Below are 23,641 nucleotides of genomic sequence, written 5' to 3'. Positions count from 1 at the left end.
GGCTGGGCGCGGGGGTCCCGTGCGGTTCTGCGGAGCAGGGGACGCTTCCCTTCTCGTCCCGCAGGGCCCAGTCGGCCCGGCGAGAGCCGGCGGGAGCCACCGGGTCCCCCCAGGGCCGGGGGGGCCGGACCCGGACCCACCGCTCCCTCCGCGCCCCTCACGGCGACCTTCCGGCCGCGGAGGCGGGGCGGTAGCGGCTGACGGGCAGCTCCTCCGCCCAATGGGCGCGCGGAGCGGCGCGGGGCGCCCCGCCCCTCTGTGCGCCCCGCCCAATAGGAGCGGCGCCTGCGAGCCGGGGGGCGGGACTTCCGCGGCCGGGGAGGCGGTTTTGTGTGTGCGGGCGCTGCGCGGTCCCGGCTCCCCGCGGGCGGCGGCGCTTGGGGGGCCCCGCCCGGGCCGGCCCGGCCGGCAGCGCGGCGGGGGGGCGGGGGGGTCCCCTCCCCTGCCGCGGCTGGGGGGCCCCCGCGGGGGCGGCGGGGTCCCCCCGAGGGCGCGGCGGTGACGGCGCGGCTCGTTCCCCCCCCTCTCCCCGGTGGTCGGCTCCCCGCGCGGGGTGAGGGGCGGGCAGGTGGGCGATGAATGGGTTCAGCACCGAGGAGGACAGCCGGGATGGGCCGCCCGCCGCCCCCTTTTACGGCCAGAGCTGCTGCCTCATCGACGACGGGGACCGCTGCGTGCGCCCCGCCGGCAACGCGTCCTTCAGCAAGAGGATCCAGAAGAGCATCTCGCAGAAGAAGCTGAAGCTGGACATCGACAAAAGTGTGAGTGAGTGCGGCCTCCCGCCGGGGCCGCCGAGCCCCCCGGAGGGGCGGCCGGGCCGGCCCCAGCCGCCACCGCACTGCGGAGCCTCCGGGGAGCGGCGGATCCGCCCGGCGAGTTGGGCTCCGGCTGCCCGGGGGGGTTCGGTGCTGCCCCTCGGGGAGAGGGGGCGAGCTGCGGGGCTGTGAGCGGCCGGCACGGCGCCTCGGCACCGCGTTTTCCCCATCCAGCGCTCGGGAAAGGGAAGGGAAGGACGTGCCTGGATGCGGAACCGGCTTTTCCCCGTGGCGCGGCGAGTCTCGTGATGCGTGAAACACAAAACACCGTGTTTGGGAGGCGGGCGATGCTGAGCGAGCTGCCCGTGCTCCGGAGGCAGGGACGCTGTTTCCATTGCGGTTTCGGGTTGGAAACGCTGGCGCTTGTCAGGTGAAAACAGCACTCGGTGCTTCAGCGAGGCGTCGCTGACGCTGCTGCTTTAATTGGTAGGAATTGGTGCTGTAGCGAAGCAGGTTAAAAGATGAGCTGGCGGCGAGATGTGATGCCGCCTCAGCAGGGCTTGTTCGCACACCAAACAGCCCAGTTTGGTGCTTAATGACATCAAGTGGCGGCTGTCAGCTCTAGAGAGAAGCGGGTCGTTCGCCCAGCAGAGAAATAGGTAGAGCGGAGCAGCCCGAAGGAATTTCTCAGAAGTCACTCGCTTAACGGAATCCAGCTCTGCGCGCTTTTCTTACCAGATCTTTAAAGATTAAAACCGCTGAAAACAAAGGGGGGGGGGGGGGAAAAAGCTGAAGTTTTGAGTCAGTCTGTTTGGCAGCTCCCCCGGTTGATTGGGTCCCTTCTGCACAGCTGAATCGCATCGTGTCACGGAAAGAGAGTGACTCAATTTGAAACATATTCTTTAAAAATGGGGTATTTCTCCTCGCTGTAGTCCTCAGCAGATTGGCCTAGTGGCATATTAATTTTTTGCATTTCAGAAATGAGTCTTTGTTGACAGATGTAAGGCTTTAGAAACAAAAAGGGGAGATCAGACTAATGAACTCAGAACAAAGGGAAAGTGTGAAGCAAGGCTGCATGGAGGGATTTCGAATGTAGGTTGCCTGTGTCATCTGAAGATATTTTAACCTTACAGATTCCAGATGATTTTGATCACTTGAAGTCCTTTGTTTTGCTAACTAGTGAGATAATATTTGTTAAAAGGGGTGTTCCATGGCTGAATAAGCAGTAGGAAAGAGACAGTTCTGCTTTTGGGTTTCTTGTTTTATTTGAGGTAATTAGCCAACTTTTATTTGGTCAAGGTGTTGAAACACTTGCATTAATTATCTTCTGTACTGTTCAAGCCAGAAAGTTCACAAGAGTGGAACAGATTAATATTTTTCTTAGTAGTTAGCTGACGGTAAGTCCTGAAGCAAATGCACTTCCTCCAGACAAGGACCTGTTTTTTTCTGACATACGATTGCACCCATAAAAAAGAAATGTATTACCTGCAGAGGTTCAAGTTCAGGTGAAGCTCGAGTCCTTAATTTTCTTTGCCTTTAGTCTTTGTAATGTAAATTATTTGTAGCTCAAGAGCCTGATATCAGGCCTGTGGTTTAAGATTAGAAATTCCTTAAGGCAGTCAGTCACACCAGTCATGGGGGTGGATTCTGATACTGGTGTCTAAATGGCTGCTGTTGGATGCTGTTTCACAGAACCTGTTTTGATTGTTCTTTCACCTCTTCTGTTCTTAGGTGAGACATCTGTATATTTGTGATTTTCACAAGAACTTCATTCAAAGTGTGCGAAACAAAAGGAAGAGGAAGACGAGCGATGATGGAGGTGACTCTCCTGAGCATGACACGGATGTTCCAGAGGTTTGTGGGCTGCTTTACCAGTTCTGAGCATGCTGAAGTTTCACTTGGATGGTTTCATGTATCGCAAAATATTTACATTTTAAATTGCAACTCCACTGAAACTGCTGTAGAGTTACTCTCACTTTCCAGGTGGACTCTTTTCTCATGTGCAATGTCCTAATTTTCTTCTTCATTCCTGTATGAGTTCCTTGCCCATGTAAAGTTTTCTATAAAAAGAGGTGTGATAAGGTAACTGTACAGCTTCATGTATGTACAGTTAAAGCTGTATTTGGTCCTAATTCTTTTTTAAAGGTAAAAATAAGTTATTTTTGGTGGTGTCTGAGGCTCCAATATGATTCTTTGTTACTTAGGATGCATCATTCTCCAAATACACTAGAGAATTCAATAGATCACTGTCTTTGATTGGGTATTTGATATCCAGGGATATTGACCTTCTCCAGACCTTTGTACATATGGGGTTTTTTTGGGACTATTTAAAACTACCTCTAAATAGTTTGTAACTCCTTTTTACTTTCAGGAAATAGGCCTGGGGGAGGTTTTCTGTGATACAGAACTCTAGAGTAATCCCTTCTCTGTTCCATTGTGTGCTGCATTTGCCTCAGTGATGTTTCAGGTCCTGTAGGCACCGCAAAAAGTTGCGCAGAGGTGATAATTGGGAGAAGCAGAGCTGTGGCCACGTCAGCAGAGCCCTCTGCTGGAAATGCCAACCCTATTGGCAAAGAACCTTTTATTTCGGGGTGGGGGAGAGAGAAAGCCACCAGGAGTCATTTTGCCAGCAAAGCTGTGCCTTGGTGCAAAGCTGTACGCACACGTTTCCTTTGTGGAGGTGTTGAAAGAGTAGCAAGTTTTTGGTGTGGTGGTTTTTTTAAGAATACCTGACCTTTTGTTATCGCTGTTGATGTTTCCATTCAAGGTTCTCCATCAAAACTTTCCTATTCAGGCTTTACAGTAGTTGCCAGGGTGATTGATGAGGACCCAGCGGGCATCTAAAAATGGTGCTGTAGAGCACAGAGGGTACTTGGTGACTTAAACCTGAGGGATGCACATCACCCAGCAGAGTTCCAACAGGCAACTCTGCATCATGTCAGTTTTAATGTAATTTTCCCCTTGCTTTTCAGCACAGATTCCTTTTGTCTTTGAAACTTGGCATTTTCCACATGATCTTCATCTTTCTTCCTGTAACCTCCCTACCACCCCCTTTGGTTTTAAACTGTGCACTTCCCATTTAAGTATTTGAATTTCATTTCATCTCTGTGCTCTGTTTTATGTCACAAACCATTTGTTCAATGCCTGCTAAATTGATATTTCATGTGTGAGCTTTTTAAACCTTGTGGGAACAAAAGGTTCCCCTTTGCTTGGAGGTTGCAGAGGTGTAATTGAGAGCAGAAATTGGCCAGCAATTCTGTTGACAGCATGTGAACCAGAACAAAATTTTCTATTTCCCTGAGGCTATTTTGGTCCTTTAGCATTAACAAATACAAAATATACTGAGGTTTGTCAGTAAAGCAAACCAGTGTGGTTCTGAATGCAGGCAAAGAGCAGTCCTGTTGAGGAAGTAGTTATTTTTAGATAAAATGACTACTCATAGAAACTAAAGGTAGTGCTCATCCTCTCTGCATCACTTGCAGGTTGACTTGTTCCAGCTCCAAGTGAACACCCTGAGACGTTACAAGAGGCATTATAAGTTGCAGACTAGGCCTGGACTCAACAAGGCTCAGCTTGCAGAAGTAAGTGATGACAGAGGTAGCGTTATCTCTGTTATTAAAAAAATTTTATCTCCTCTTTTCAAGTGCATGTTTTGTGGACACTCATACCTGTGCGACTCACTGGTATGTACCGAGTGCTCTGCGAAGGGTTTCAGGGGATGATGCCAACAGAAAGCTGCTTTCACCTGGGACAGGCATGGGAGGCATGGAAGCTGGCTCTTGACAGCATGTCTTAGTAACTTGGCTTGTCTCTGCTTCCTTTCCTGCCTTGTTTATAGTCATAATCAGTGACCTTTAGGGAGCAGAAACAGAACCTGTTTTCTGTGGCCTGGGTGTGATCTGGAGATGGCTGTTTGATTGAAACTCAGACTTATACACTACTGGTCTCCCTAAGTGCCCCTGTTAGTTTTTCTTTCCTCACAGGCACTTGAACTGGTTGGAATTGCTTATTATTAAAGGCAGAATCATTGACCGTGACTTCAGGTTCCTTATTTCCCTCCCTTGTCCTGATTATTCTATATTAAGCCAATAAAAGACTTTTTCCTTAAGGGCCTCTGCTGCTGCTTTCTCACCATATGGGTACTTGTACAGAAAGAACTCTCTGTATCTCTGTGTTATTTGGGTAAGTTGTGCTTGGTGTGCATCTGCTCTGCTCTTTCCTGACTTCTCTGATGACGTGCTGTGAGAAAAGTCTTCTCTAAACTGGAAGAAGCTGTAGCAGTTACTGAATGGTAGCGAGGTTGATTTTGTAAGTTGTGGTTTTCACAGCTGTCTGCCTAAAACTGTCCACTTCACTTTTACTCTTGCTTTAAAGAACAAAAACCAGCAGACCAAAAAAGTCAGCAAAGAAACTGTCTTTCTCTCTTTCAAAGTCACCTAGGGAGTGAATATACAGAATATAGAGAAATTGTAGTGTAGTGTCTGTAGGGGTAAGTTGAAGAAAGCATGGTGAGGGTATCCCTCATTAGTAGTTCTGATTTGTCATGTTCAACTAAGCAGTTCATAGTCTGTCAGCTGCCTCCTGCCATGAAGGACTACCTGCTTAGGGAATTTACCATGAATGTTCCCAAGAGGAAAGCAAAGATCAACTACTATGCAAGCGGAAAATAAAGAGAACCTAACTTAAAGTTGTCACACACTTCCCAGATTTCCTGTGGAGTCTGAGCAGCTTTGACCCTACGCTGGATCCTCGTCCAGCTCCCATGTTTGAATCACTGCTGCCTGAGGCTCTTAGACTCCTGCTGCTATCCCACCGTAAGGAAAACTCAGACTTCCATAAATCTTTTTGGAGTGACTTATTGCTCAACCTGCATCAAAATCCAGTTCTGGAACTGTGTTTGATACCAAAAACCAGCTTCTTCCATGTGAGAAGCAGATTTCATCCGGCTTCAACATATTTTCTACGTTCATTTTCTGAGGAAAAAGCAGCTAATGGTTCAGGGCTTATGACAGTGGCAGAGAGGGGTAGCCCTCACCAAATCCTAACCCTGCCAGTGCAAATTCGATGATGTTCCTTTCAGTGAAAACTTAGAGTCCAAAGGAGAGCTCCCTGGATAAAACTTTGCTACATCTGGTTCACACAGCAAAGCGTTGCAGTTTTTCCTACACTCTCCTTTAAAACGCGGAGGTGCAGAGAAAACTTGCTCACCAAATAATCTTGGCATGAACTGTCGCTCAGGAGGAGCTGTGCTGCTTTGGCAGGAGGACATTCTGGCTTCCAAATTCCACTTTTAGGTTGGCTGCAAATCCTGCTGACACAGCAAGACTATGCTATGTTCATACACACATTCCAGCTGTAAAGAGAGAGGGAGGTAAATGAGGACTGACAGTTGGAATCGGTGCATGTTTGACTAAAAGTATATTGTGCTCAGTGGCCGTAAAATTGGTTTTGGAAAGTGAAGACAAACCCCATTCTAGTTATTTCTACTGTTTAATTTCAGCATTTCTGTCTCTTTACATGTTGTCCTTCCAGACTGTCAGTCGTCACTTCAGGAATATTCCAGTGAATGAGAAGGAGACACTCGCATATTTCATCTACATGGTGAAGAACAACAAGAGCAGGCTGGACCAGAAATCAGAAGGCAGCAAGCAACTAGATTGAAGGTTAACAAGACTTGGAATAAGAGAGACCTTAAAGGAACATATGGTATTGTGTATTTTAGGTATATAAGAACTGTTAAAGTATATTGTAAATTTTTTTTTTTAAATGCAGTGTCTGGATGACAGAAAAAAATATTGACATTCTTATCAGGAGTATTTGAAAACATGTGTCCAACATGTTTCCGAAGACTTCTTCCCCTCATTTCAAAGTCACATTGGAATAAAGAAATGAGGATAATGGGGAAACCAAGTAAACCTGTAGGACTGTGGAGTTTGTCAACTTGGTGTTTTAAACCATCTCTGGAAATCTGCATCTCAGTGCAATTCAGATCCCAGATGGAATTTTTTTCACTGAATTCAGACTGCATCACAAACTACCATGCAGTTTGTCTTGGTACAGGACTGGAAGAGCAGCAGAGATAAAATTCATTCTTGAGGTGCATGGGTCAGAAGTTTGTCTGAAGCTTGCTCCTCACCTACACATGCTCTGTCTTGCCTTGAGTCAGTGCTTCAAGTCCCAAACTTCTACAAATGCTCCAGCTCACCAGATCTACTCCAGTGAATGCTACTTGACTAGTCTGAAATTGATACGTGTTTTTTACCATTTTTCCTCCTGACCCCGTCTGACATGGATGCCAACCAACTCTCTGCAGTCTCTTTTTCTCATTTCTTTTATTTAACAGCTCACTAATTAAATTGTCTGTAAGAATTTTAAAACTTCTGCATTTCCTCAGAATGTGGTATTAAGGCAAACACAGCTTATTTGCTGGGTCTGATCATGTTGGTAGAAATGCTTGTTTAATTCACTTATACATATTTCAGTGATGGTAGGTGAAACAATTGCTTGAGACGTCAGTCTCTTAATTTCTGTGTCAGATCAGTATCAGTCACAAGTTTTGTGAGTTCTCTGCTGAAGCTGTAGCAGGTGTCACAAAACTGCTGTGTGGATTCAGGGGCTTTGCAGTCTCTGTTTAGTATAAAACAGAGTTATGGGTGAGGCACCATAACCAGGGCAATGATCTGACTGGAGCATTTTGTGATGCACTTCATCTGTCTTTGCAACAGGCAAGAAGTATCAAAGCATTTGCCTTTCATGAGCATTTCATGAGAGCTGTGTGAGTGAGGGTGGCACCCTGGTGTTTCCTAACTGGGCACTGTAGGAGGAGATCACCCTGAATTTGTTATTTAAAACCAAGGTGTCCTTACAAATAACACAGTGGTTATTTTGGCAAAAGGAGCTTATAAAAGTATTGGTCGTGACTGACTGTTCTCCAGTGACCTCAAATTCTCTTCAGGGGACCTCATGATTTAAAGCACCAGTATGTTTCTTTGCTGTCCTAACCAATGTCTCCATTCTGGTACAAGATGCCAAGACTCCACATAGAGAGGATATTCTCAACAAGCCTTAAGCAACGACTGAGCAGTAGAAAACTTCGGCTAGCATTTTGTAAATGGCAGGTTTTAATATTTCAAAACTGGATGGAGCTTTGTTGAAGAACTAAACACGCAGGTCATGGTCCCAGCTTAGTACTGGATTGTGTTTCATAAGGCATGAAGGGTTCACTTAGTGAAGCTCTTGTTGAAGCTCTCCCAAGGTCTCTTTAAAAATCAAGTCACAACTTAAAGCAAGTTGTTCACATCACTCTGAATTGTTTGCTAATACTCCAGAAACATGTTCAACGAATTTCAATGTGTCTGAGTCCTGTGTCATGTGCAGAAATACTCTGTTATGGTACACGTCCCATTTGTGACGTGTGGGGAGTGTGATTGTTTCAGCATTTCCTTGTTCGATTCAATATGGAACATCAGACAAGAGAGAGGTTCAAGCAATGGGGAGAGAATGTCTTGTGTTGGTATTTCATGAATGTTTAAAAATTTCCTAATTATGATGGTCCTTTCCTTATTGAAAGGGTGGAGTAATTCCCACATCAGTCAACACGATCCGGCTTCTCTCATTCAGGACAGATCACTATAAGGGTACATTCTCTGACTGCACGTTAGTCTGCAAAGTGCTCATGTCATCAGAGGATATTACCAAGGGAAAATGAGTTTCTGAGCTGAGAGGGTTATGCCTCACAGTGATTCTTCCCCTGTACTTGGCACTGGTGAGGCACCTCGAGTCCTGTGCCCGGTTCTGGGCCCCTCAATTCAGGAAGGACATTGAGGTGCTGGAGTGACTCCAGAGAAGGGCAGTGAAGCTGGTGAAGGATCTGGAGCACAAGTCCTGTGAGGAGCAGCTAGGTGAGCTGGTATTGTTTAGCCTGGAGAAGGGGAGGCTCAGGGGTGACCTTATCATTCTCTACAACTCCCTGACAGGAGGGTGTGGCCAGGTGGGGGTCAACCTCTTCTCCCAGGCAACCAGCAACAGGACAAGAGGATATGATCTTAAGCTGCATCAGGGGAAGTTTAGGTTGGACATTGGGAAGAAATTCTTCACAGAAAGGGTGATCAGACATTGGAATGGGCTACCCAAGGAGGTGGTGCAGTCGCCATCCCTGGTGGTGGTTAAGGAAAGACTGGACTTGGCACTTAGTGCCATGTTCCAGTTGACGAGGTGGTGTTCGGTCATAGGTTGGACTCGATGATCTCAGAGGTCTTTTCCAACCTAATTGATTCTGTGATTCTAGACCAAAACTGTAAAAATGTAGTTTGTTTGGGATTTACTTTTTTTGTCGTTGTATTCTATTTTGTTTTATTTCTAAGAGTAAATAAATCTGTTGGGGTGCTTTAGTAGCCATCAGCAAAATGATTCTTTTCAAGGAAATATGGTGGCAGGTTCCATCTGTTCAGGTGTATTCACTGGAATGCTTTTGTGCAGAGGTGGTATCCAGGAAACTTTTTATTTCTTTTTTTTTCCTGAAAATAGTCAATTGATGTGAAATGTGATCCTTGTTGGTTTCACTTCTAAAGCAATTATACTTTTTTGAAAAATATTCTTGGCGAAGTGTGATGATGAAGAGATGTTTACCAGCCATTAGCAGTTGTTTATAAGGTGGAAAGCTTGGAGGCAAGACACCAAAGAAACAGAAGAATCTTTGGCTGTCGGACCCCATGGCCTTATAAACCCCTTGCAAATGCCTTATTACCTTGTTCTCAACTTAGCTAGAGCAAAACGCCTTGAGCAACAGAAAGCCGATGTCTCGTTGGAAGGGTCAGCCACTTGATGGCTCCCATGCTATGAACTAAAACCACACGTCAATTCAGTAGCAATATCCATGTTCAGGGTGCCTGTGATTCTTGAAAAGCATTTAGTGTCTAATAACCAGAAAACGCAACAATGCAATTGTCGTTGTGTACAAAACCGTGCTGTGTGTTCGATTCCTTATGCTGCATGCCAATTGAGAAAAAAAAGACTTTCCAACTTTTTTTATTTGAAACTTCGAAGTAAATGTGTTTGAACCTCACACTTGTGAAGCCATGAGGTGGGACATTTTCTCAGCACTTTTAGATGGGACTTGTTGGAAAGGTGTAAGACCCAAATCGCTTTGGCTGGTATGATAAGATTTTTTTTTTTTTTTCCTTTTGCATTTTGCTTTTCACAGATGGGCCTTAAATTCTGTCTAGCTTTGAACCATGGAGCACAAGCCTTGGGGGCATGGAGGATGACAAGATGTCATCTTCTATTTATAATAGTGGAAGCTTATTTCTTACAAGCCTGCATAGGTGACATTCACCCTGGGGCAGAGGAATCATCTCTGAAGGTCTCCAGCCGTTATACAGCCTAATGCCATTCCATAGCCTAGCTCAATTCTCATTGAAGAGCTGCATTAACCTAATTAGAGTTCTGACTAGATCCGAAGCCATTAGTATGCAATTCAAATAATGCAGAAACATCTCTTCTGGGGTTAATTTCATCCTGTATGCTGACCCTCTGCTCGCTTCAAGGGAAGAAGAAGAAATCATTGCTGGTAGTTACGGGCTTGAGCTCAGCTCAAGGGAGTTGGAAGCATGCAAAGACTCAAGTTGTTGGCAACTTGATGGCTGAAAAGTGCAAATATATCCAAGGAGGCTGTGTTAGAATGAAGTTTTCAAAATTTCTGAATCTCAAAGGTTATTGTCTATCAACCTGAAGTACACAATTGCATTAAAAGGTAATGTTTCTTTTGCCAGGCACTTTAGATGCTCAGCCTGAAAAGAGCAGAGTGGGCAGGTTTGTACCGCTTGTCCCCAGCATTTTGGGTCCCAGTTTTTCCTAGAAATGTGGTTGTAAATCACTAGATACCCCGGTGTGCAAGACTTGACCAAAACACATCAAGTCTGGCATTTCAAGTGAGTCTAAAGTGCAGGCTGGGTTCGGAGAGGCTTTGAATACAAGAGCTGAAATAATCCACAGTTAATGGGAGTTTGCATGTGGGTCATGGTGGCACAGAGAGTATGAAACAGGGCATGGCCCACAGAGACTGAACAAAACACGCTTCCACAGGCAGCAGCATGGAGGACGATTTGTTCAGCATCAGCTCTTGTGATGGATGTTTTATGAGAGGGGGAGGAGGGGGAGCTGTGCACTTTACATCTTTTGGTTGAGCCAAATGTAAATACCAATGGGAGATCTTCAGCAGTAACTGCAGTAGGAGGGGAGGGTCTGCTGAGGGACTGTTTATTTAAATTGGCAGATGGTGGTACTTCCCTAGAGCACTAGAGTCACTTTGCCTCTACAGTTTAGAAGAACGGGTAGTACAAGGTGGCCTCCCGTCCAGAAGGAGTCCCTGTACTGCCCAGATTATTGACTGAAGTGTCCCAAAGGTGAAGGAATGTTATTGATGCCTCACTCCTCGTGTCACTGATGTCCTTTAGCCATCCCTAGCTTATCAAGTTAGGGAGTTTTCATTTCCCACTTTAGAAGTGCAAATGAATTGTTACAATGTAAGATATTCCTTGCACTTTTCACAGCTATCCCTTGACTTGCCTGTGAACACATCTGGTTGGGATGAATTAAATGCTTGAAGAAAGTATGGGGAGAGGGGGAGGCTCCTGCCTTAAGCCTGAACTTCCCTTGCAAGCAGCTCTGCAGGCCATCCTGTACATCAGCAGGCTCCAGGAGCCTCTGAGCCCTAACAGGGCTGGGTTTACTCCTGTCCTACCCACAACTCTGCTCCTCAGCTGGTTGGTGCAGGGGAGATGGGTAGCAGGTAACTTGCAGAATGGTTTGGAGTCTTTTGGCAGGCTTACTGGGAGAGAAAAACTGTGTTCCCTCTTCTGTTTCTGGCCTCCATGTGTTGTGCTGATCTTATGCCAAATGTTTTGGACACCTTGTATTTTTAACTGTGTAATATAGCTGTGTATTGTTAAAGCAACTTAGTAACTTATAGCAAAAGCTGTAGAACTCATTTCTCTGAGGTGTAGGAAATGTCCTGCTTCCACTGTGTATGAGACTTTAACTCTGTACTGTCTGACAAAGATAAGATGCTGAATTTCACTTTAATAAATGATCTATCTAGCAACAAGGCCTACATTCCCTTCTATTTGCTGTTCTGCCCTTGGCACTGATGGCTCCAGAGCCAGTGGAGTTCTGCTTTGTATGGATGTTTGTTTTTTTTGTCAGACTTCTGAGATTCACTGTCTTTTCCCACCCACCTCCCCAGGGCTGAAAACTGCCAACAAAGAGCAGAGAATGGCACTGCTGACTGGGAATGCCAAGCCTGGAGCAGAAAACTCAGCTGATGAGATATTTTGTGACAAACCCATGTGGGTTGTACAGGTGCAATTCTTTTGAATGCAACAAAAACACAACTCCCAAGGAGGATGGAGGTTGTTGAAGAACCATGTGACCTTGCATTTTGGAGTGTTGGGCTTTTCTACGATGGGGATCCTCCCCTCCAGTGTCCTGTCCAGTCAATCAAGTGTGGCTCTCTTTTGATTCATGTTTCCTAATGAGTCTTCTTTATGTCTGGTTCAGCCCTGTGATTCTGCTTGCTTCTCAAGCACAGCCTTGGCTTTGTTTTACACATGACTTATGGCTCATGTTGTCCAGAGTCAAAGCTGCATGTCCAGCTGACAAGGTGGGTGCTGCACCAGAGCAATGCTGACATGTAGCATCCCAGTGCTCAAGATCCTTTCCCATTCAGTGCTTTGTTTCATTTCTTTTTCCCATATTGTGGTTCCTCCTGATCATCAGCCTTACAGATAAAGGTGCCTCACTTTTTTGCTGCAGTGAAGAAGTGAGTACTCATTCTCCTGAACCCTGTCATGGTGTTTCCAAAAGCCGTGCTGGCACTGGCTTGAGTCATGCTTTACCCGTGATTTTTAGCCAGGAAAGAAGTAGTATAGCTTTTCAGACACTTGGGCTCTCACAGAGGAGGATGATTGAATGTTGAAAGCTTTATACCTAAAATACAAGGCCAGAATTTATCACTGTCAAATTAAATTGGACTCAGTGATCCTTGTGGATCCCTTCCAACTCCGCATATTCTGTGATTCTGTGAAATTGCACTGTTAATGTGCAGTAGAGATTTGCACAGATAATTCTCCCTGAAACAGTCCCATAACATCTCCTGTATCCTTCCTTATTCCTTGGTGCTGTCCTACAATCAAAAGACCTGTCTCCTTATTGTTGTTAAATGGGAATATGCCTATTTATACTGCTGTGGCCCTTGTAGGGGACACTTGCCCCACTCACCCCATCCTGCATCCCAGGGTAACTTGAAAGAAATAAATGCTGCCAGTTAATCTGTTATTTGCATAGGCTAACGAATAATGCGACTTAATCTCGTGTTTGCTCCCTGCCAAGAGACCCACGGAAGAAGCTCAAAACCAGGGCAGAATCTGCTCAGTCTTTTCCACACTGAGAAACTGAGGAACCAGCAGATTGATCTGATGAGCAGAAAACTGCACATCCCTCTCTGCACTGCCGGCTGCCGTGTGAGGGCAGTGTTAGCTCAGGAACACGGGAGGTGGGTGCTCGGCAGCTGCACCTTCGAGCCCGGGGCAGCTGCCGGGGGCACCAGGGCCGTGTCCCCATCCCAAAAATGCCTCCTCGGCAGGAGCTGGCTGTGCTTGTCAGAGACCGGAAGCGGGATTATGCTGTGCTGGGATGTGGAGATCATAAAAATGGTTTGTTTGGGTTTGGTTGGTTTTTTTTTTCCCCTGGTTGGACGTTGAAATTGAACACGTCCGATCCTCTGCGTGAGCCGCCCTGCGGCCTCCTCGCAGCCTTGATGGAAACCAGGCATCGCTTGTGCTCTCCCCAGCAGAGAGGGCAGCACAGAGGACTGGGGAAAAACGTGAATGTGGGTTTAATGGTTTTGTGTCTTAGAGATGTGGTTGAGCAGGAGTGTGTGGGGGACAGCCTCAGGGTGCCTTCTTTTTTTCTTTTTTGTAATTTATTTATTTCCCCTCTATCCAATAAGGGATAACTGCACAGTTCCATGAGCACTCAGTCTCTGCCAGGAGCTGGAGTCAATTTCCCACCTCTTACCCTTGCAAGCAGAGTTTTCTTCTGTAAGTGCTTTAAACTCCCCCAGTGTGCTTTTACTTATTTTTTGGGGGAATATTCTGCACGATCTGTTGCCTTTACGTATTGCAGGAAGCACTACATGATCACAGCACCCTCAGCAGGGAACGCTATGGTGCTGTGGGGAAGAGGGAAGTGTCAGGCAGCTGAGATGGCTCTGCTGCTTTTCCTACCACAGGTATGGACTGCCAGGGACCAGAGAGCACAGTGATGGGCATCCCATTAGCATCCCACTGGTCCAAAATGGGACTGTTGAGCTCTTCCTTGTCCAGTCCACCTTTCCAACAGAACCAGGTTGCTTAATTTTTTTCTGCAATTTCCACTTTAATGGCCATAAACCCTGACTCCCTTGTAAATGCAGAGCCCTTGGTTCACTACTGCTGGCCTTGACTCACCTCAGCCCTCTCTGGCTCCCTTTTCCTGGGGGTGAAAAGCAGGTTGAAGGCCTTCATTGGCACAGTGATAGCACTGGGTACTGACAAACTACAGTGCCAGGGAGATGCTGTCCCTCTCTAGGCTAATCCTTGTCTTCCTCCCTTCTCTCCTTTTCCTGATCCTATTTTCCCCACTCCTCTCAGCTGCTCATCTCTCCAAGTCCTTTGTCGCTCCCCAAGGCAACAAAGGTATCTCCACAAGGGCCTTCCCACCTTTTTATGCCACATTCCGAGAAATCTAAAAGATCCTTAAGGGCATTGGGTATGGAATTTTGTGGGTTCAGCTCTAAGCAGCTGCCTTGGTTCCTGGGCATTTTGTCAGGTGAGTTGTTGAACACAGCAGCCCAGGCTCGAGTTGGAGCCAAGCTGATGAGTCCCAGTGCACAGCCTGCCCTCCTCCTCTCTATCAGCCAGCAGACCAAAGCGCTGGAAGCCAAACAGTGGAGGTGAGCAGAGAAGGGAATTTCAGAGTTGACACAAGCTCTGTGCACTAACTCAGACCCATAACTCCTTCCCACATCTCAGCTTGGGAAGGAGCTCCTGGCCAAGGCAATTAAACCAGCCTGCTCTGGTCCCTGCTTCCCCCTCAGCTGCTCCTGCGGGTCAGTCACAGGCCATGAGAATTTTGTCAAGGTATCTCCAGTCTAAGGAAAAAAAAAAAAACTTTTCCTCTCAATCCCTCAGCTTTCAGCCACGGGTGACGCCATAAATTCCCCTACTCTGGTTACTGTAAAGTCTTTCAGGGTGGTCAGGACCTGAATTCCTCACACAAAAGAAGAAGCAGGGGAAGAGGAAACTGCAAGCAAGGACCTTCCCCACCCCAGGGATCTGTCACAAGGACTCAGCAAGGCTCCAAGCGTGGTTTCTTGCTCTGCAGTCTCTCAGCTCAAGCCTCCTGGGTAACTGTCCCTCACTCCTCTCTCACCAGTGAACACCCTCCTCCCAACCTGTGCTTCCCACTCATGCTCCAGCAGCTCCATCTGGCTCCTTGGCCCATCTGATCTGCAGATTTGTTATTGCACTTCAGCTCTGGAGTAACCAGGAGAGGCAGAGCTCGTCCAGCATCACAGAGCTGTGGGAATGGCACCGAGTCCTGCCCTGAGCTGTATGGCACTGGTGCTCCACCAGCTCCCAGCCAGCTTCCATCCTGGATCTCCAATCCAGCTGCTGTGTGAGACACAAGTGGGCTTCTGTGCCACCCCACACCGCCCAGCTTCACCTGAGGGCTGTGCTGAGATGTCATGAGAGAAGATTAGTGAAAAATCAGCAGCCAAGTGCCAGCACTGCCAGAGAAGGTCCTCACTAAGGCAATTGTCCACAGAGCAGGATGAGGACAGGTCATTCTGCAGAAAACCATGGTGACCATGGCTAACCCCACCCCAAGCACGTGAGTCTTGTGAAAGGAGTAAACACACACTTCTCACAACCCTCTGCACTGGGGGAAGGGCCTTCTTGGAATAAAGGAGCAATGCAGGTTGGCTTTGGAGAGGTAGGGACATGGGATGGATGATTAGTTTGTCCACTGTTTGAGGAACGGTCTTGGGGAAATTGTCCCAAGGTGCAGGGTTCTTGGTCTTCTCCCAGCACAGGCAACTGCATGTAAAAATATACCCTGGGCAGAGCTCAGTGCTCAGTCCCAAGCAGGTACTGCCATAGGGGTGAAAACCCAGTGAGTTTGGATTTGGTTTAGAAAATAAAACAAAAGCAAGAAAGTAAAGAAGTTACAGTCTTCAGCTGCCTTGTGGCTCCAGAGTCTTCCCATGCTTGGATATAATTTCTACAGCTATGGATTAGAAATACATCTTCTCTTCAGACGAGTCTCAGAATCACGTGACTCCAGGAGCACAGAGATTTGAGGAAGAGCTGTTGTATGTCATGAACTTTGCATCTGGGGGGGGCCTCAGCTGGATAGAAAATCTTCCCACCTGAGCAGTGCTCCCAGGAGACAGTCTGACTTGGGAACCGGTAACTGGGCTAAGAGGCTCCGAGTGTTGGGAGAGGATCAAAAAGCTCCCCTGGCAGTAAATCTTTCACCTGCCATGTGACTCACTGGGGTTTGTGGCCATTCCTCCGAGGTCGGCCCCGGGTCAGGATTTCTCCTGTCTCTTTAGCCCCCAAACCTGGAGATTTTTGTCTTATCTTTGACGCCATCTTGACACCGAAAACAAATTATGGCCCAATTCCCCTTACTGAGAGGGGCTGGGGCTACCTTAAGTGGCCTGAACTAGCCGGCGCTTCCTTAAGAGCAGTAATTAGTGGGGTGTGGGAGGGGGAGAGGGCAAGGACTGGGGGTACCCCTGACATCGGGCTGCCCTTGTTCCCCTGCTTGGCATAGCAAGAGAGCACATCCCACCCAGCCCCATCCTATCTTATCCCATCTCATCCTACTCACTCTGACTGAGCCCTGCTGCATGCCTGGGCTCCAGAGAGGCCAAGCAGAGGTGGGGCTCTCTCTCTCTCTGCTGCTCCCTGCCAGGGTGGTGTCCGGAGGGAGCTGCCCCATCCCACACCTCCCCCAGCCCTGTATCACCGGCTGGGGCCAGCCTAGAGGGACCCCTTGACGGGAGGCAGCAGTGCTGGCCCTGGCCGTGACCTTCGGGATGACCTCGAGTGAGTCCCTGCCAGGCTGGGGCCGGCTGTGCCTCTGAGCCCGAGCTGGGACATTTCTGTGCTCACACCAAGGAAACAGCAAAGAGCAGCATCACAAAAGAACGGCCGTAAGGACCGACCTGAAACTTTTTAAATTAGTTTTTCTTCCCATCTTTCAGGGTCATTACACCATGCTCTCCTCTGCTCTGTGCCAGGGTTGTGCTGTCTGCCTGAACCCAGCAGCTGTTTTGGGGCTGGCAAATCCAGCTGGCAGCCTGGACCGTGCTCGTGGATGAGTGGGTGGCTGGGGCTGGGTGTTTCTTCCCCCCCTCTTTTTTTTCCTTTTTTTTTTTTTTTGTCAGATTGGTATTTTATTTGGCTCCATCCTGTCTACCGAGCTGTCCAGTGTAACCCTTCCCTTGCTGCTTCTGAGATAAGAATAGGCTCCCCCGAGATCAGATAAACAGGCCCATAAATACCTACAACAACAAGAAGCAGGGTCTGGGCTTGGCAGAAAGGGAGGGGGAAAACAACAACAACAACAAAAAAAAAAGGCAAAAAAGGAGCCATTGCTTTGCACACCAAACCCTAGGGGTGCAGAGCGAGAGGGTAGGAAGTGCCCGACAACCCCTCTCCCCCCAGCCCTTTCCCCTTGACCAGGGCAGGCAACAGAGTCCCCTCCACCGTCCCTCGTGGCTGGATTCCAGCGGCAGGGAACATGGCACGTATGATGCTGCCCCGGGCCAAGCGATCCCGGCGCGCGTGTGCTTCTGTCCAGGCAACTGCCGACTCCAGCCGGCGTGCCCGGAGCGAGCTGCTTCCCAACGGCATCAAGTTCACGGCAGGGTCGCGCTGTAGGTGTGTGCAGGGCCACCTCCCCTGACCGATTAGCTAGGCCCCTAAATAGCCAAAAATTCCAAGCTGGTGGCCAAACCGTTCTTCTTCCGGCCAGTTCTGGTGCAGGGAGCACCGGGAGCTCTGCCAGAGGCTACCGAGACTCCGTTCCCAGCCTCTCAGGTTCGCTGCCGGAGGAAGGGAAGCTGCTCCTGTGCAGGGCTCCCACTCCCCTGCAGCTCCTCTCCCTTTGGGGGTGAAGGAGTGACCCCATCCTAGGCTGGAACCGGCTCTGAGCTCAGCCTGGACTCCCCTTCCCGGCCCCGGCGCGGCAGAACCGCCTGCCCGGTGTCGAGGTGGGATGGAACTCGCTCCCGTGAAATACAGCCCTTCCGAAGCGTTCTGGGGAGCAGGGAAGTCCCTGGCTACAGGAAATATTTAGTGCCTTGTTTTGGGGTTGTTTTTTTACCCTCTCTCCCCCAAAACACGGAGCCAATATCTCACGCGGAAACCCCCTTGCTGGGCAGGGAAATCCTCTGCAGCCGTGGAAACGGAGAGCGTTTTCACTTGCAAAATCCCGAAGGAGCAGGGGAGGCTGGCACGGGGGACACCTTCCCTAGAAGTTTGCAGCCAACAGATACCACCAGCAGAAACCTGTGTTAAGAAAAGCAAAATTCCTGCGGATGCATGCAGGACATCGTCCCGGCGGTGCAGGGTGCCCCTTCCCAGAAGCAAAGCTGGAAAGCCGTAAAATAAAAAAACAGTGGAATTTTTTGGTGGAGTAAAAGGTCCGTAGGCGATGGGCGATATTCCAGATGGAGCCTGGTGTGCGGGGACCGAGGACACGATTCCTGTGCAGAGTCGCCCCTGCCTCACGAAGCAAAGCAGGTCCCAGGTCCCCATTTAACCCTTTCCCTCGTTCATTGCGGAGAGGCACCATACTGGTGCCGTATGGATACAGGGACACCGCCTGGCACACGTAAACAGGACTGGGGCTCCATATATTTGTGAGGCGCTGGATTACAGTGTTAGTGATGGCTTAGGAGCTTTCCCGTAAAAACCCGGCACTTTAAGGGACTGTGAAACTTAGCCATAAAATAGGATAGTTGGGGCTGATTTTCTGTACATTTTCTTTTTTTTTTTTTTTTTTTTTTTTTTTTTTTTCCCCGAATGAGTTTGGTTTTACGAATGCCCTACTCTCTAATTTTACTCTTGGAATTGGTACCATGCTAAAAAAAAAAAAAAAAAAAAAAGCCACACCACGGGCATTGCTTCTCTCAGGCAGTCAATTTTTATCTCAGCCTCACTCAAAGAGATCGGAAAACAGATCAGGGGCTGGGAAGGCAGCCTTGCAGCGGCTCTGGAGCGAGGGAAGACTGATTCATGCAGCCAGATCCTTCATCAAGATTTAATTACACTGGCCAGACCCCCAAAAGTTTGTGTGTCTGTCCGTCTGTATTTGTACACACGCACAAAATTGCCGTAAACCCCGAGCTGCTTCCCCACGGCTGAACTGGGGTATTTTCGGTGTGTGCGGCTGCACAAGCAGATTGACCGACATGTCGGCGTTTTACAGATGCTGCATCATTATTTCTACACCTTTGGTCGCAATCAAAAGCTTGGTTTCAAACAGCAAATGTAAAGCTCCCTGCTGAGCTCTCAGATTAGCCCTACAATAATGTACAAGTTTTCTCTGTGTTGGTTTTCTTTGCCCTGAGCAGCGGACGACAGTAAGGATTTATCCTGGTGTCTCTGGGAACAACGGCGTGGGAAGTCAGGATCAGGCCCTGAGCCTGTGCACACACGTCTTGGTAGTCTCTGCTAGGAGAAACGTGTGTGCACAGAATAAAGGAATGAGGATTTGGCTTTAATTACTAAGGATTATTAAGGATTTATGCCTGAGAGGTGGCAGAGATGACTTTAGGCTGTGTGAGCGCTCGTATGTCTGAGCCTCGTGATATCCATCGCATTTGGATGGCGAAGAGGGGATGTTGTACCTTCAAAATGTGGCCAAGGCAGCGCCTAAGAGGGGATCCCTGGGAGAAAGTGCTCCTGGTGCCAGAGCCGGGCGAGCTGCCTGGGCAGGGAAGGGCAGCCGAGTCCTGCTTCTCTGCGTGGCAGCAATAAAAGTGGCACTCCACAGCTCACCGGTGCTCGTGCCATACAGACGCTGTAGAGGCTTGATCCTGCCATCCTTCCCCAGGCCAAATATGAGTTCAGTTCCTCTAGCAGGTCTCCTGAGTCGGGGGGAAGGGGTTGTAGGGCAGGGGCAAAGTTCGTGGCCTGGGGCAGACTGCGGGTACCTGTTTGTAGAGCCCTGCCAGCTCCTGGGGTGAGCAAGCACGGCACAAACGAGTCCCAAAGGATCCCACGGAGCTGCCCAAGGCACCCGGGGAGGAATTCCCTCGCATGGATCGGCTCCACAGCAGGGTACTGACTTCAGAGGGGTCCTTAATCCCGCAGCACCCCTCGCCCCGCCGACGGCACAGGGGGCCCGGCTGCAGCTGCACGATTGCCGGAGCAGGGGAAGGCAGAGGGCTCGGACCCGAGACTGTTTGCATAAAGTTTAAATTTTATTTTATTTAATTTTTTTTTTTTTTTTTAGTTATTCAGTTTTAAATACGTGGTGTGGCGCGCCCGGTCCCTCGGGAAGTGGTCATGCAGATCTGAGGTAGAAAACCCGGCACAGGAGTGTTCCCAAATGCACCTCTAGGTAGTTTCACCGCACCCACACGTTAGTCAGGCAGCGGACAGGGTCGGGAAGGGGTCGGGGGACTCGTATTTACAACAGCAAACGAATCGAACCGTTTTAGCCCGACCCAGGAGGGCAGGAGCCGCCGATCGCTGCTGGCAGCGGGAAGGAGCGACGATTACTGCAAACGGGGAAAGGGGCGACGGGGGAAAGGGCCCGGCCGGTCCCCGCTGCCGGCGGGGCGAGCAGGACCCGGCCCCGCAAGCGCTCTCGCCTCTCTCCCGCGGAGCATCCGTCCGGGAGGGGGGCGGCCAGGCCAGGTCCCCGCATCCTGCACCTGGATGGACTCCGGGGCCAGGCCAGGATCTCCGACATTGCACATGGAGGGGCGAGCGGGGAGCGCCGTCGGGGCGCCGGGACAGCCCTCAGGGGTTCAGTTCCAGAGCCCAGACCTGCTGGGGCCAACCCGTTCGGCCCTTCAGCTTCTTCTCGCCGTGACCCAGAGGCTGCGAGTAGACCTCGGGTTGCTGCGGGAGAGGAGATGGGGAGAGGGGGGAGAAAGGAGCGGTCAGGAACGGAGCGGGGTCCCGGGCCGCCAGCCCGACCCTTGCGCCCTCCGCAGAGCTGCAACCGGGCCCCGCGGCTCCGAGCGGCTCTACCAGCCCGTGGATAAAAAGGGGTTTTGGGGGGCCCCGCTCCCCCACCCACCCGCTGCAGCAGGGGGAGAAGCGGCTGCCTTTGCTCCGAAACACTCCCGCGCCTGCTCCTCCCTGGAGAGCTCCCGGGAGAGGTGAAGGACAGACCAGAGGAGGCTCCGCCGCGGCCAACCCCGGACCCGGGGGCTGATCCCTCGGGGAAAGCGCCCGGGAGCCTCTCTGGCCCGTCGGGAACCCTCCGGGCGAGTTGGGCGGGCTATTTTCCTCCGAGTTTCCCTCTACGGATTTTTTTTTAAATTTATTTATTTTTACGCTGGAAAAAAAGGCTCCAGCGGGGCTGGGAGAGTTTGGAGGTTTTTTCACTCCCAGCCCGGGGCTTTCCCCGCCCGATCCCGGCCCACGGAGAGCGGGGACGCAAGTCCCCGTCGGCCTCTTACCGTCTCCCTTTTCCTCTTGTTCTCCCTGCTGTCGGCCTTCTTGAGCTCGGCTTTGAAGCCCTCGGTGTCCCCGGGCTGACTGTCCTTGGCCAGAACCTCCATCAGGTAGGCGATGTAGCTGGTGGCTAGGCGCAGGGTCTTGATCTTGGAGAGCTTGGTGTCGGCGGGCACGTTGGGGATGCACTCACGGAGCTCTGCGAAGGCGCTGTTGATGCTTTCCGTCCTCCGCCGCTCCTTCTTGGGTCCCCCGACTCCTTTTCGCCGTCCCAGGCGGCCGCTGAGAGCCTCCAGCCGCCCCGGGCCGCCCGGGCCGTACTCGGCGGGGCCGTAGCTCGGGCTCTGCCCGGCGAGCTCGGGGGTCCCCTCGGCCGGGTTGAGCACCCAGCCGGGGAAGTAGGTGCGCTCCTGGTGACACCGCGCCGCCGGCCCGAAAAGGAAAGGGTCGTGCAGCATGTGGTGGTGATGGTGGTGGTGGTGGTGCTGGTAGCCCCCCACCAGGTTCATGATCCGCCCCGCTGGCCCCAGGGGCCGCTCAGCAGCGCTCCATGGCCGGGCGGGCGGCGCTCCCCGCCGGGCGGGCGCGGTGGGCAGCGGGGAGCGCGGCTCCGGCGCGGGGCTGCGGTGGCGGAGGCTGCTGTGGGGTTTGGGGTGGGGCGGTCGGGGTTTAGGGTTTTGGGTTTGTTGTTTGGTTTGGGTTGTGGTTTTTTTTTTAACCCCTTCTGGAGCCTCCAGACCCTGCCTTTATATAGGGCCGCGGCCCCCCCGCCGCGGAACCAGTGGGCAGGGGAGGATGCTCGGGGGCCCCGGGGGGAGCGGGGCGGCGGAGGGGGCGTGCGCCGCGCTACGGGCTCGGGGGTTTGGGCTCACACCTCCACCGCTTGCCTTCGCCCCCCGCCTGCTCCTTGCTTGCAGGGAGAAGGGGATGAGAAGGACCTGAGGGGGACCCCCGCCCTGACTCGCTTACATCCCCGCTCCCGGGGCGGGGGTGTCCGAGCCCCCCGAAAGCCGCCGCTCTCCGGCGGGGGACGAGAGGCGGCAGCGGGGCGGGGGAGCCGCGGGTGTCCGAACCCACGGCGGCCCGGCCGGACCGTGTGCTCCGGGGTCGCAGTGACCCGGGGGCTTTCTGCTTCCCAGGAGCCGAGTCCCCACTCCCCACGCGGGGCAGGCTCGTCCCCGTGGGAGCGGAGCGCGGGGAGGCAGCGGGGCCGGCTGGGCAGTGCGGGGAGCTCGGGGCTGCACCCGGGGAGCCGGGGGAGCCGGGGAGAGGAGGGGGCGAAGGCACCAAAGAGAGAACGGGCTGGGCACCCCCGGGGTTCAGGATGGCAGGGATGGGGTGTGGGCTCCCTCCTCGTACATGGGGCTCATGGCCCACGGCTGCTCCATGCGTTGCACAGCTGCACACAGTTGTGCACTGCACGCGTGTACAGCACACCCACGCAGTGCAAATGCTCCCGCACATGTGTGTTGTTACACCATGGATGTGTTTCTCACAGGTACCACAGACAGAGATGCTGCATACACTGCACAACCCTCTGTGCTGTACACACACACCACGAACATGTTACACACACACACGTAACTGCACCCACATACATTACATACACCAGCAGCACAGAGATGCCGCACACACAATGCCACTGTATGTATGTTACATACAGACACACTGCACACACACACATATCACACGTGTGGCATATAAACACACGTGTGTACACTGCACACCCATCCACAGACACTGCATGGACACATAAGTGCGCTTAAAATGATACTATCCACACACACAAACTTATTTATGATAGGAGAGTGAGGACCTGCCCTGTGTTTCCCTGTCACAGCCTGGCCACGAAAGGGCTGGGGGGAGCCCGCTGGGTTTGGGATCTTGTATTTCACCGCGGCTCCCAAACCCAAGCCCAGGGTGGGGCCCTGCAGTGGACAGCAATCCCACTTGTCTCTGCACCCATGGGAGACAGATTCCCAGGAGGACTTCACCCCCAGCCCGGCTGGGTGGGGTTGGGGCTGACCCTGCTCTTGCCGCAGTGACTCCCAGTGAGGACAGGCTGGGCACGGCGGTGGCGATCACAGCACGGCGGGGCAGGAAGGGGCTTTGGGCCCGAGGTATGTTAGCGATTAACGG

At 50.9% G+C, this 23,641-nt stretch overlaps 2 protein-coding genes across 8 annotated transcripts; one reads left to right on the top strand and one right to left on the bottom strand.

The window, feature by feature from the left end:
- The first annotated feature begins 463 nt into the window (after positions 1 to 463).
- SAP30L (SAP30 like) lies at positions 464 to 15,799 on the top strand. Of its 7 annotated transcripts, none has more exons than XR_003527643.1 (9): positions 465 to 761; positions 2,487 to 2,609; positions 4,238 to 4,336; positions 6,288 to 6,461; positions 11,998 to 12,113; positions 13,762 to 13,852; positions 13,938 to 14,043; positions 15,035 to 15,198; positions 15,327 to 15,799. XR_003527643.1 is itself a non-coding variant. In XM_027643390.1 (4 exons), the coding sequence occupies exons 1-4, from the start codon at positions 576 to 578 to the stop codon at positions 6,414 to 6,416; spliced, it is 537 nt and encodes a 178-aa protein (XP_027499191.1). In that variant the 5' UTR covers positions 465 to 575; the 3' UTR covers positions 6,417 to 6,670. The 7 variants fall into 7 exon arrangements, 1 of the variants encoding a protein (XP_027499191.1); XR_003527642.1 differs by having other exon boundaries at positions 15,308 to 15,799; XR_003527640.1 differs by having other exon boundaries at positions 15,035 to 15,799.
- Positions 15,800 to 20,838: 5,039 nt separating this feature from the next.
- On the bottom strand, positions 20,839 to 22,011 carry HAND1 (heart and neural crest derivatives expressed 1). Its single transcript, XM_027643680.1, has 2 exons — positions 21,508 to 22,011; positions 20,839 to 20,941 (listed from the first exon to the last, which is right to left on the bottom strand). Exons 1-2 carry the CDS (start codon positions 22,009 to 22,011, stop codon positions 20,840 to 20,842), a joined length of 606 nt encoding a protein of 201 aa, XP_027499481.1. The 3' UTR covers position 20,839.
- Between the last annotated feature and the right edge of the window lie 1,630 nt (positions 22,012 to 23,641).

The sequence above is a fragment of the Corapipo altera genome, unplaced genomic scaffold (assembly GCF_003945725.1).
Source record: "Corapipo altera isolate COAL_440 unplaced genomic scaffold, ASM394572v1 75, whole genome shotgun sequence".
Classification (NCBI taxonomy): domain Eukaryota; kingdom Metazoa; phylum Chordata; class Aves; order Passeriformes; family Pipridae; genus Corapipo; species Corapipo altera.
Note: the sequence above shows the minus strand (reverse complement) of the source record. Positions and strands in the feature narration are given on the sequence as shown.

Coding starts and splice junctions, on each gene's coding strand:
- SAP30L (XM_027643390.1), top strand. CDS start 576: ATGAATGGGTTCAGCACCGAGGAGGACAGCCGGGATGGGCCGCCCGCC. Junction 762..2,486: donor AGCTGGACATCGACAAAAGT/GTGAGTGAGTGC, acceptor TTCTGTTCTTAG/GTGAGACATCTGTATATTTG. Junction 2,610..4,237: donor ATGACACGGATGTTCCAGAG/GTTTGTGGGCTG, acceptor CATCACTTGCAG/GTTGACTTGTTCCAGCTCCA.
- HAND1 (XM_027643680.1), bottom strand. CDS start 22,011: ATGAACCTGGTGGGGGGCTACCAGCACCACCACCACCACCATCACCAC. Junction 20,942..21,507: donor ACAAGAGGAAAAGGGAGACG/GTAAGAGGCCGA, acceptor CCTCTCCCGCAG/CAACCCGAGGTCTACTCGCA.